Raw genomic sequence first — 12,939 nt, forward strand, 5'->3', positions numbered from 1 at the left:
CAAGTTACACAATAGCCCTGCGCCGAGTGTTTGAAAGGCCCCATTTGTGCATTTCTTGTGCTGCCTGCATAGAATCAGTGGTAAATAGAAGACACTCTCTGAGGAAACTATATAATTTGTTTCTTTATTTGTTATTTTTCTTACGCTGGATAAAGCACGTTTCATACATCTGAGAAGCAGGCTATAGCAACCCTTAAGGAATGGAAATAATGAGGGTTGCACGTTTAAATCCAGTGGAATGGTTGATTTTATTCCCTCAAACAACATGGGCTACAAGGCGTTACAAATAGGCCCTATATTTAAAAAAATCTACACTGTCTCTCCTACTGTCTCCAGGTCAACATTTTAGGCTGAATTATGATAATTATTGTCACCAGGCAAATACTAGTGTGAATATTTTGTTAAGATAATAAGAATTGGTTACCATCCTTTTCAGTATAAAGTTTGAAAATAAAAATAGGCCTATGGCTTCATGAAATAGATTAGGTGAACACAATTAAGAAGACAAATAGGCTACTTTAAGGATTCATTTATTGCCAAATTAAAGCTCTGGAGATAATCTCACACTTAATTGGCTATTTTTTTTTTTTTTTTTTAAATCTCCACATTCAGCTTCAAATGTTGCTAAGGCAAGAGTTATGTGATCCATATTGTTGACTAGTGTGAAGTATAAAGACTGTGGTTCGGTTCCTTCTCTTCAAAGACCACTGTAGCCTACACTTGCAATTAAAAATCATATTTACAACCATTGTGTTTACTCTCCTATTTCGGAGATTTACAATAAAAAAAATATATATACAAAAGGAACCAGCAACAACCTTAATTTACGTACATTAAAACAGGTCTGTGAAACTTGAAATTCATATCATTATGAAGCCTATTTAAGTATGCCAAAATAATATTTATCAACATTAATTTGATAAAACCTATTATAACAAATGACTTGACAGATATGGCATTAATTGTATGGTATATTATTGTAGTACAAGGCACAATTTTATTGTCCCCCTCTTCAGAACTGGGCATCTTCAGAGGACCTTTGGTTCACTGGCTCTGAACTCGGGTGAATTTCATACAGCGCCCCTGAAAACAGAGAGACAAAAGATAAAAACATCGGGCCACTTCAGTTATGAAAAAAAAGTTAAGGGCCTATTCTAATCAACATTAATCTTCATTTAATTTAGGCTATCTCGTTAAATTAAATAAATGAGACATATGACATGGATGGTTCTTTTGTGTCTCTTTAAATAGAATATAGCTGCTGTCAACTGGTCTGTGCAGTAATGAACACTCCTGACAGACCTGCTGTGTCCTAAATCTAATGCTGGTAACTACCAAAGCCACAGCATGCACATCACATAGCAGTGTATCTCAGTCTAATTTGTAACTGATGTTGCTACTTCAGCCAACAGGAGTGCGTGTCATATGCATGCTATATCACTGGACACTGTTTTGACAATCTGACATTAACGATAATTTAGAGTAATTGAATCCTTTTGAGAGAACTTTGACTCTAATAGGCAATGAGGAAGGAGTCTTTGAAATTAGGCTAATCATGCGGTACGAAACAAATGGCTTGGCAGTCATTCTGGACCAATCAGTGAGCGCTACACGATGACCGAGCTACAGAGCAGGTACCAGTCTGGGACAAACAGTTTGCTACTTAAGACAAGGAAATAGTTAGGGTTTAAGTATCCTTCCACGCTGACGGGAGATGGCTTTGGTCATCCCATCTTCCATGGACTACACTGAATCTGACTCTGATTAATGCCAACCTGGCAATCCTGAGCCAATGGCTACTGATGCAGAACAGTGAAACACGGCAAAAGCATAATATTCCCTCTTATCTCTAAATGCATAATCACAAACAGATATAGGCAGGAATGGAATGAAATAACAGCCATATACAAATATATGCAGATATTGTGAATGGTGTGGCCTCCTCGTGGTGTTACAGGAAATTGCTCTAAAACTTCAAGAACTATTATACAGTATACTGAAAATACCATCTATTATTTCATTTCATATCTATCATATTCCACTATCTATCCATGGTCCACTTTCAATATCCAATGAATCCTCATATACCCTCAGCAAAATGTGAAATAGGGCAAACAATTTCATGACAGAGCCTTCAGATACTGATGTCAACACTGCAACATCAATCCTAATAGGTCCACATGAATTCTAGGTTCTGTGCTTCAATGACCCATTCATTCCTCCACAACAACCACTAACTGTCACTTTCGAAAGATATGCTAGAAAAACATACATTCCTTACTAGCTACCAGTGAGAAACCACCACAAATACAGATTGACAGTCGGCGAGGCCAGGGTCAAGATGTCAGCCCTTCTCAAGGACCAGGGACCACGTCCCCTTCCCCTACCTCGTTCATTACCGCCCCGTGCCTCCCTCGTTAGTGCCTTCAAGTGCCCTGACAGTGCGGGGCACATCTCCGAGTGTAATGACACTAATGGCTGGAAAGCCAAGAGGGGAGACCCGCACGGGGTCATGCGGCCCACTTAACGACCAGCCGCACGCGACCAGCCGCGGCTCCTCTTGGGTCAGCACGTGGCGCGGGGAGGTGCATGCTGGGTAAAGGGCAGCGGTAGGTGCGTGTGTTTGAGGTGGGAGCGGGGGTGGGGGAGCTTGGTGGCCAGGCCAGAGGGCAGCTTGGGATCTGTCTCCTTCCTCTCATGCCACGGCAGGGCCTGTCAGTGTAGCCCACTCAGGACTCATCATGGTGGAGGAGCTCAAGGGCTGGAGACAGCACTAGAGAGGTACACGTGATGGGGGATGGTGAGGAGTGCGGGGGGGGGTGTTACAGTAAGCACAGTAACCTCCTTCTCGCTGGAGACTGGACCACATCAGAGATGGGACACGGTCCAGTGAAGGCAATTATCTCACAAAGTGCCTGACAGTATCAACAACGGACACACGCTCTATTTGTTATACATGGTTAGATGAGCACAGCTGAGTAGAGTGATGCCATTTGGGTCCTCTTGGGAAAAACCAAACAGCAACTAAATTAAACATTGATGAACTTGTAGAGGATGAAATGTATATGGATGGTACTGACAGATGCAGTATATCTCCTCTGCACTGCAGCTTAAATGTTTATATATTCTATTGTTGTAGCTGCAGCTCTAGTCTGTAGCTTAAATGTAAGCGTCTGCCAAATTGATAAATGTAAATGTAAACGTAGCAACTGTGCCACAGTATTGTACAGCAACTTTTCTGCCTCTGACCGGACCAGAGCACTGCAGAGGGTGGTGAAAACTGCCTAACGCATCGCCGGTTCTTCACTCAACCTCCATCGAGGACATGCAGGGCAAGTGATGCTTGCGTGAGGCGTACAGCATTATCAAAGACTGTTCTCACCTCACTCCTCTCCAGAAGACATAACAGGTCTCTCCGCACCCTTACCAGCAGGTTCAGAAGAAGCTTCTTCCATGCGGCTATCACCTGTCACCCTACTGTACCTGAACACTAACTCTGCACCCCCCCACCCCCCTAACCACCAACACCTCCTGTTGAGGTGACCACGACCATTGGACTGCTTGACAGATACAACAAGGAGGTGGCACTACCCTATCCCACCCACAGAATTCTATTATGCAAAATGTACATACTGTTACTACACTTATAATATTCTGCTACTCTTATAATATTATTGGCATCATACTGTAGACAATACTTACCATAGTCCAAGGTACAGTACATGTCTATACTGTTCAAACTACTCTTATTTTGACTAGTATAATGTTACTGTCAATGCACATGCCTGTATATAATACTGTCTATTTTGTTCATACAGCATATCCATATTTATTCTGCTCTTATACGGTAAGGTTATTGTTAATACACTCCACATATACTTACTGTAAACCATGCCTCTTGCTCAATTGTATACTACTGTCTACCCTGTACTGTCATATATTGTCTACACTGCACCACTTGTCTCTACTGTCCAGATTTCTCTTTTCATCTTGTTAGGCGATAACTGCATTTCGTTGTACTCTGCACAATGACAATAAAATTGAATCTAGTCTATAATGTCTTACCTGGTCCTCTGCTGTTGGTCTCATCACAGCAACCCGGTGGTACTGCTGTTGTATCAGTGCAACCATAGCATCAAAGCGTCCCTGCAGAGGATTTAGAAAGCACATACAGCATAGTCTGATCACTTTGTGTTAGTGTGCATTTAGTTTAGGGTGATGACGGAGAGGGAAATGGTTCTTAGGTGTGTAGTCTGTGTTGCTTTGTTCTGTTTGTAGAGTGTCTACACAAGAATGCAAACATTTAGACAAGAACCCTCTTCAGGCGCCTGAAACATTCAACGCTTCTGTTAAGAGAGCTGAAGAGCTCCAGCCTTACACTGCAACACTACAATAACAGTTCAAATATTACAAATATACAAGGACATTCACAGCAATAAGAAAGGCGGGTTCCAACTGAGGATCTACAGTATCAGTAGACTAGAATTCAAGACATTGTGAAATATTGAAGACTGACGTGAACAAAGCAAAATTTAAGTAATTTATTCAGAGATCACTGAGGGCCTAAGAGTGCACAATACCCTGCTACTCAGGATTACACACGCAGCCTTTGAAGAAATATGGAAACCATTTATAACCCTTACCAAACCCAACTAACATAATCTGTAACCACGTATATCCCTTCTGATTAACAACAGCATCACCAACAGTAATTACATATCCACCCTGTCTAAGCACTGCACAAACACTTCTTGTCCCTAGTCTCCTGTCTTTGTCTCTCGTCTGTCAATGTGTCTTGTCTCTTGTCTGTCGCTGTGTTTTGTCTCTTGTCTGTCTCTTGTCAGCCTGTCCCATATGTCCAACAGCTTGTTGTTGCTGTTGTTGTTTTGTTTTTGTTTTTTTTGTTTTGTTTCCTATTTGATGTATGAACCCCCCTTGAAACAAAAAAAGCTGTAACTAAAAAAAAAAAAGATGTCCCCCGAAGAGGGGGGGTGGTGGTGGGATAAAATAATAATAAAAAAAAAAACTCAAAAAAAAAAAAAAAAAAAAAAAAAGGATTACACACGCAAAAAATGCAGTCCTTCACTGTTCTTTCCTTTGCTGTTCATGGTCCTGACCTACATGTAAGGTTTACATTTTTGGGTATGGTGGAAAATGGCAACTTTTGCCTTCACAGGTGTAGTCTCACCTTTATAGGAGTGTACCATTTGGATTGTTGAGGGGTGTGGTGTTGATATGTAGGTGGAGGCCTGCTGGGAGGCTTCCTGATAATGGGCTCTTCCACTTCCTCGGGCATGGTGACTACAGCATTTTTGGCTTTCTCCAGCCTCGCCCCCTCCTCCGTGGACCCTTTATCCCCCCAGCGGACCTGAATGATACAGTTGTAGGTGTTATAATCAAAACTGGCCAGTGAAACTCCCCAGTAGGCCTAATAGAAATAGAGGATGGTGAAGAGGGGGACTCGGCACCCCTAAAGTTCAACTTAGTTTCACCCTTGGATACGCTTAACATTCGAGTGAAAACTCAATCACAACTGATCCAAAGTAATGACTGAAGGTAAGACGAAGTACAGTTAGAACATTTGTCAGACCGGTGTCGCTTTGGGATTGAACCCACTGAACTTCTGCACTATACACACGTGACCTTTTAGATGAAACTCACCTCCATACGTCTGATTCCTCCTGCCCCTCTACCCCCATAGTACGAGGCGTCCACCATGGGCCACTTCTTCTTTGGCTCGGGCTCTTCCTCAGGCTCCTGAGGCAGAATCAGAGTAATTAGATACCGGAGCAAGGTCAAGGATGGACTTCATCATTCAACAACTCACCACCACATCTGCATTGAATAAAACTAGTGTGGTGATTCATTTTTGCTATAGAGCCAGTGGTGAATGTCTGCATGGATCACACCCACATAGACTTTCATAAACATAATAACACATTTAAATCATTACATGTGAGACTTGTTAAGGAGTAATTTGTCATTAATGCTCTGTAGGGCGTCTCTGCTAACTTACAGCCACAGGGATGGGAGGAGGAGGAGCAGGACGTGGAGGGTCCTTGATGACCTGAAATGAACAGATTTTTTTCTCAAGAGGCCAGAGCTTGACAGCTTGACAGGATCACAGTGTTGTGCTTGGAACATTTCATAATGTTAATAACTGCTAGAGGTCTGCCCTTGTCTCTCGATAATCGAAAGTCTTATGATGTTACTCAGGCCTGCGTTTCGAGCAGATGTCCCATGAAACAACAAAAATCCAGAGAGTTTTTGTTCTAATCAAATTCAGGAGAAATTGGATGTGCATCAGCAAAGCACTCTGATGAAACTGAAAATGTGAACTCACGATAGTGCAGCACAGAGGCCAGAACCACCAGAGAAGAGCCAGGCCCAGCAGCAGGAGCAGAACCAAGACCAGCAGCAACACCACCAGCCCGCTGGACTATCAGAAGAGATCAGGAAATGTGCCGCCTCAGAGCATGCTATGCACCATTCATTCATTTAAATGATGTTATTATAATAATGTTACTAGGAATATAAAAAGCGAAATCAAAGTAAAAAAAAGAAACTAAAAGTTGTTTCAATCAATAGTTTCAATGCCATTTCAGAATTGAATAGAATTTCTTGTACTGAATGTACAGTATGGTTTTGCTCTTCATTTCTATTAGCACTTGTAGTGTACTTCTATCAAGCTGATGATGTTAAAAGGACTGCACTTAATATCATTGTTCGATACAGATTATCAGTGCTTGTGGGAAAGACTCACACAAGTGGTTGCATATATCGTCAGTGGACTTGAGATAAAAGACTGTCCTTTGTTGAAGCTGATCAAAACCTCTATGGATCTACAAACACAGATCAACATTAACGTTACAACATTAAAATATGTAGGTGTTTTAGTTTCATATCAACATGTTATTGTTCCTGGGTGCCTCATTGCATGCATAGCATTCCATGTTTGACTATAACTGATGGTGTAACTTGACAAAAAGCCAGTTGTCGTCTCATGGGAAATGTCTCAGTTTCTACAGGGCTGAACCACTGACGGTAGTTTATATTAACTGTTAACCTCATGGAGCATGGGAGGGAGTGTGTGTGTGTGTGTGTGTGTGTGTGTGTGTGTGTGTGAGAGAGAGAGAGAGAGAGAGAGTGTGTCTGTGAGAGAGAGAAAATGTGGGTCAATTTTCAAAGTTCAGAGTTGTCTCACTGGCAAAGCTATTGCATGCCAGAATATCACTGGGCAAGGCAAACACAAATATAATAGTTGGTTAAACATTCACCACACACACACACACACACACACACACACACACACACACACACACACACACACACACACACGTTTAATTTTGGTGATAATCCTGGGAGACATTTTTGGCAAGCCAACTAATGGAATACTTAACACTGAGATCCCATTCTATTTCTGGTGGCATATCAACAGCTGGCGTACAGCTGAACAGTCTATTGTACCATCCAAGCGCTAAGTAAGTGATACTCACTCTCCGACCTCCTGCAACACTGGAGCTGGACACAGGATGTAATTGTCCTGCACTATAGTTGGTCTCTCATCTGCGGAGGAAAGGAAGAGAGCTGCATGATCTCGCTGCCCGGAGTCAAACACTGAGACATCATTGTGTGCTTTCCATGCCACTCCAGTCCTCGTGAGCCCCGGCGGCTACAAGCTACATAATACCAAGGCTGTTAACGCACCAGCGACTTAACCAGATTGCCAAATGGACAAGGGTGGCCGGGGGCTTGTGTTTTTCTCAAACTGTTAGCTAATGATAGCCATGCCTTGAGTATTTCCTTGATGTGGTGGGTTGGGTTCACCCCCCCCCCCCCAGGGCTATACTGTATGCTACACTCTTAATACCCTTGATTTACAGCCATCACATTCCCGTACTCATGCGTTATTTTCAGGGCACGGTCAGGGGACAGTTCCGGGGAATGACAGAGGAATGTGTTTGTTGCACTCACTGTAAGTCTGTTGATTGACAGTCAGGGTGCAGACCACTCCCTCTGGGGTCCTCCCACGGGCGAAACCGTCGCCTCGGAGGACAATGTCGAATGACTCTGCAAGCACAACATCCATCTCTTCCTCAGTGTTGTTAAGAGTATAAGCTTGGAATTAAGAAGCCTTTGTTTTTTACAGACGAGTTTGGTCAGTATTGGCGCTGTCTGACGCCACTTACCATTCACACACACACTGGAAGGCTCTATTGTGTAACGTTCTGCACAAGATTTCTTTAGAATCTATAAAAAGACAACAAGTAATTACTTGATTATATTATATTGCTGCTATACGGTTGTTATATGTGACTATAATACCCATTGACATGGTAGAAGCTAAATGTTAAATTCGCATCAAATAAAATCAAATAGTACTCTGAAGGTATAGAGTCTCTGTTAAAACCCCTAATAAATATAACTCAAGACCAGGCTTCATTTTTGCTTCCAGAAACTGACCCATGCAGTATTGACTTTGTGGTTCATCATGGCCCCCTTACCGAATCAACAATGCTATTAAGGGCTTGGAAACCTTCCAGCACGGGAAACACCTGATCTCGACTGTCAGCAATGTCGACAAGCTATGGGAAGAAAAGCAGAGAGTCGTTTGCAAAACAAGTCGTGACGGTTCACTTCAGGCACTGACTTATGCATACTGTACAAACAAACACACTGTCAGTCCCTCTTGCAGCAGGCCAGATTATGTTTTCCTGCCGTGGGTACCCAAGACTGCTTCAAAGAGCCCAGAAACACAGACAGGATGTTATGCGGGCAAAATCCAATTAGATGGTAATATCTAAGTTCCTGCGCAGTGGGAGTAGGAACAGCCTGCAACCATCAGGCAGTGAGGAAATATCCTGCTGTATCATTCATATCTACCAACAGTACACAAACTTGTTTTTTTTAAAAAAAAAATAGGGATCAATGATCTGCCTTAAAATGCTGAGCACAATACTGTATTTCAAAGGGGTCAGGATAGACGTTATCACTGGTATTTTACATTTTTATGGTAGAATGAGCTGGTTTCAGTATCTTGCAGTACTTGTGAGCACACTAGTTGCATAATAAAGCAATATGACAACAGGCGAAGGTTCTAGCAATGTCATATAGAGTTACATGTATGATATCAGGTGAGTCATATCAAATACATATATTACTGATAGAAAATACAGACCTGATTTGCATCAAAGTCTTTCACTCCAACACAGTAGACCCTGGCACCAAACGATCTGGCATTATTTGCCTGTATGAGTATAAAAATATGAACATGCAATGTGAAGACCTGCACAAAAATGAATACATTATATTTTCAAACCACTATTCTTGCAACATATTGACTACGGTCTGCAATCACCACTAACAGAGGTAGAATAGAACATATACTCTTTTTTTTTTGGTTGAAAGACTGGTGTTCCACCATAGGGTTAAATGGTTTCTATTGCCAACTAACGTCGTATTAGGCAGGTGCAAACTTATCAGGTTGAACAATGTTGAACTGTGCTGGCAATGGCTACGAAATTAAGCTTGCCAAATAACAAAGATAAGAATTGATTTAGGTTGCCAATAACATTGTGCGTATGTAGTTAATCTGCAGCCATCACCATTTGAAGTTGTATGTGTTTCTAGGACTGGGCAAGGAAGCTGACAATGTCCACTGATACAGGAAGTAAGATTCTGGATGAGACAACCAACCGGCCAATGAACACATCATTGCACCCATTCCACCCAAACAGTTCTGCTACACTGAACAAAGTCATCTAACTGGGACGATGGGAACGCGCAAGGCATGATTTGTCATTCTTAGGTTTCAGATGGTGTCAGTGTTGAAATGCCAGTGAACCAGTTATCCGCTACTATCAGAACTATGAAGCTCTGAAGTGGAAAGAACTAAATATAACGCAAAGAGGCCTTCTAGCACAGAGCCAAGACCAGTGACAGGCAAAATGGTCAACTGTACCTGCTGCACTGTGAGCTCATAAGGATAGACATCCAGCTTTCCATCTGTTAAGCCAATAATGATGCTGGATCCCTTGGTGGTTTGGACTTTCATCTGCTCCAAAGCCTCAAAAGAGATGTCAACGCATGATAAGACTGACATGGGATATATAGTGATTACAACAGAGCTAAAGCATAACCCAAAACATCAAATTGCTGATCAAAGCCTTTGCGTAGATACATTTATGGACTGAACAGTGGAAAGACTGAAAAGATGTGTTGGCTAACACAGCAGAGGAGAGATGCTGCTCCATTCCATTCCATTGTATCTTCCAGTACATCTTCCTTGGATAGAGGTTACGTTAAAGCTACAAACTTTCAGCCATTTTTGTTTGTCCTGATGAGCTTGTCCATTTTACCTTCTTCATTCCCTCGTGCATGTAGGTGTCTCCGGCTGGTTTGACAGCACTCAGCTCAGCCAGGCCTTGATCTATCTGAGCTCTGCAAAGTTATAAAATGAGGTTCTCTCAGGATAGGAGTAATGGATAGATTGGAGGAGTTCATGTTACCATGTGTAAAGTGATGTGCAGCGATTGTGTGTGGTGCACAGGGGACATTTGAATAGGGTTCAAAAGGCTTTTTGGCAGTCTAGTGAGTGTGAAAAGATGAGAGGAAGAGAGAGAGAGAGAGAGAGAGAGAGAGAGAGAGTGTGTGTGTGTATGTGTGTGTGTGTGTGTGTGTGTGTGTGTGTGAGATCATACCTATCTCCTGTTAGAGGTAGTATAACTTCAGCACTGGAGGAGAACACTATGAAAGACACCCTCATTCTGGGGCTGAAACGAACACAAAGACATAAAAGTATACAGTACTGTCCTGGGAAAAAGCTAAATTCATATTGTATCATTCTTGTGTCACAGTGAGTTATGGAGGTCAAGTGGATATGTTAAATTGGTAGCTACTATTACTATAAGTATACATCCCAAACACTGTGGCTTCAACAGCATCCACAAACCTAGAGTTATACCCTAAAGAAAACATCCTGGAACCATATTTGAACCATATGTGAATTGTTACACCGGCAGTCTGCCCTGGTCCCTGGCCACTACCGCTACCATTACAGCACCCTTTACTGGGTCAAGCCACCAACGTTTGTGTGCTGGGCAGATGCAGACATGAGGTAGTGCCCTGCTTGTGAAGTTAAAATAAGTAATCCACAATTATGTTCAAAATAGGCCCTCGAAAGTAGTCCCCACAGGCCGTCACACAGAGCTCCCTGGTGAGGAACGCTGTGATGGGGTGTCTAGGGCAGAGAGGCTTTGTCATTAGATAACACACAGACGGAAGCAGGCTACACCACTTCAATGAATGTTTAACCGCAAGCCTCAATCAGTGAAACTATTAGCACAGCCACATACCACACAGCTATACTCTTGCAGGTGAAACATTTTATTTAGATATTATAAAAAATAAAACGCTCATTGCCTCGTAAAGTATTTTCATCCATGTGGAAATTGACATTATGTGATGTTTTTTTAGTATTATCCCGTGATTGGATCATACTGAAAAACATTCACTCTGGCTGTAGGCCTTCCCCCAATGCATCACTGTCAACCGAGACAACCTTGAACCTGGGGGTTTGTTTACCTTACGAAGCGGTTGGTCAGCTGTTCAACAAATCCATAGATCTCAGCCCAGTTACCGGCTACACTCCCAGACCTGTAGCAGAATGGAGTCAGAGAGTGCTTTCAGAGACTAAACAAGTCTATATAAGGATTCTGGTGGTGGTGGGGTCTTCAAAGAGTCTGTTAAACAACTAAAAATACCATTTGTAATCACATAGGGAGTGACGTTCCACCCAAGCTGGCCAAATATTCAAAAGTGTTGCTATAATAAACACACACACACCACTTTTGGATTTCTAGGGCATGGCAGTGTAAGCAGAGGATGGGTATGAATGTCAGTCATGTGAAGGAACTTAAGCAATAATACAAACATAACAATATCAGTTGAACTGTGCTGGAGAGAGAGAAAGAGAGAGAGCGAGAGAGAGAGTGTGTGTGTGTGTGTGTGTGTGTGTGTCACTGAGTCACTGATAGTCACTGATACTCAAACACACACAATCACACACACACACACACACACACACACACACACACACACACACACACACACACACATACACCCTCAAACAGAGAGAGAGAGAGAGAGAGAGAGAGAGAGAGAGAGAGAGAGAGAGATCTAGAAAATAAAGTACTTGTATTCTAACGTAAATACTGCAGATAACCAGTACTAGGGTCAATCTAATTTGTGTATGTTTGTTATAAAAAGCAGTAAGTTAAAGATGACTAGACACACTTACCTATCCAGCACAAAGTAGAGATCAAACGCTCCTTTACATGAGGCATCTTCGCCTTTACAGAAACTGTTCAAAAGAACTGCGCATAACTGCAGAAGTGCGATATGTGACCAAATTCCACAATATAGCTTGTCTGTTCTCATACTAGTCTGTAGAAAAAAAATTCTCACGCTTCTTAAAATTCAAATCTATTAAGCTAGACCAGACGCACGATTAGAGAATTCCCTTGGTTACCTGCACAAACAAATGCGCAAAAATATAATACTTGGTCATATTGCGCCTAATAAATCAGGTATAGAACATCATAACGCATGATTAGTTCAGTGGTTGCCCATTACACTCCAAAACATTCTTCCAGACGAATACAGCCAAGAACATTTCCCTATGACAGCTGCTGAGCATTCAAGCAGCGAGCATGCGCAGAATAACGAGCGTTGCTTTTATTTCATTATGGGGCAGGACAACAGTAAAATTATGGGGTTGGAAATGTTAATGAATCTGCCTTTTAAACTTTACTATTTCGCCCGTAGGCTAATGTCTTGATGTTGAAGATGGTGTACAAATAATTGTTTGTTTGTTTAATTTAATTTCAGATGTTGTGTGTCTGGTTCAAAGCTACGCAGTCAGCGAATAAAACAATGCGC

At 42.1% G+C, this 12,939-nt stretch overlaps 1 protein-coding gene across 1 annotated transcript; it reads right to left on the reverse strand.

Moving 5' to 3' along the window:
- Positions 1 to 153: 153 nt before the first annotated feature.
- Positions 154 to 12,672, reverse strand: antxr2b (ANTXR cell adhesion molecule 2b). Its single transcript, XM_062554102.1, has 17 exons — positions 12,299 to 12,672; positions 11,584 to 11,655; positions 10,701 to 10,772; positions 10,359 to 10,440; positions 9,962 to 10,066; positions 9,179 to 9,247; positions 8,505 to 8,585; positions 8,190 to 8,250; positions 7,975 to 8,070; positions 7,497 to 7,566; positions 6,764 to 6,842; positions 6,344 to 6,439; positions 6,017 to 6,067; positions 5,662 to 5,757; positions 5,189 to 5,368; positions 4,066 to 4,146; positions 154 to 1,083 (listed from the first exon to the last, which is right to left on the reverse strand). The coding sequence occupies exons 1-17, from the start codon at positions 12,436 to 12,438 to the stop codon at positions 1,045 to 1,047; spliced, it is 1,470 nt and encodes a 489-aa protein (XP_062410086.1). The 5' UTR covers positions 12,439 to 12,672; the 3' UTR covers positions 154 to 1,044.
- Between the last annotated feature and the right edge of the window lie 267 nt (positions 12,673 to 12,939).

The sequence above is a fragment of the Sardina pilchardus genome, chromosome 14 (genome assembly GCF_963854185.1).
Source record: "Sardina pilchardus chromosome 14, fSarPil1.1, whole genome shotgun sequence".
NCBI classification, from domain to species: Eukaryota; Metazoa; Chordata; class Actinopteri; order Clupeiformes; family Clupeidae; genus Sardina; species Sardina pilchardus.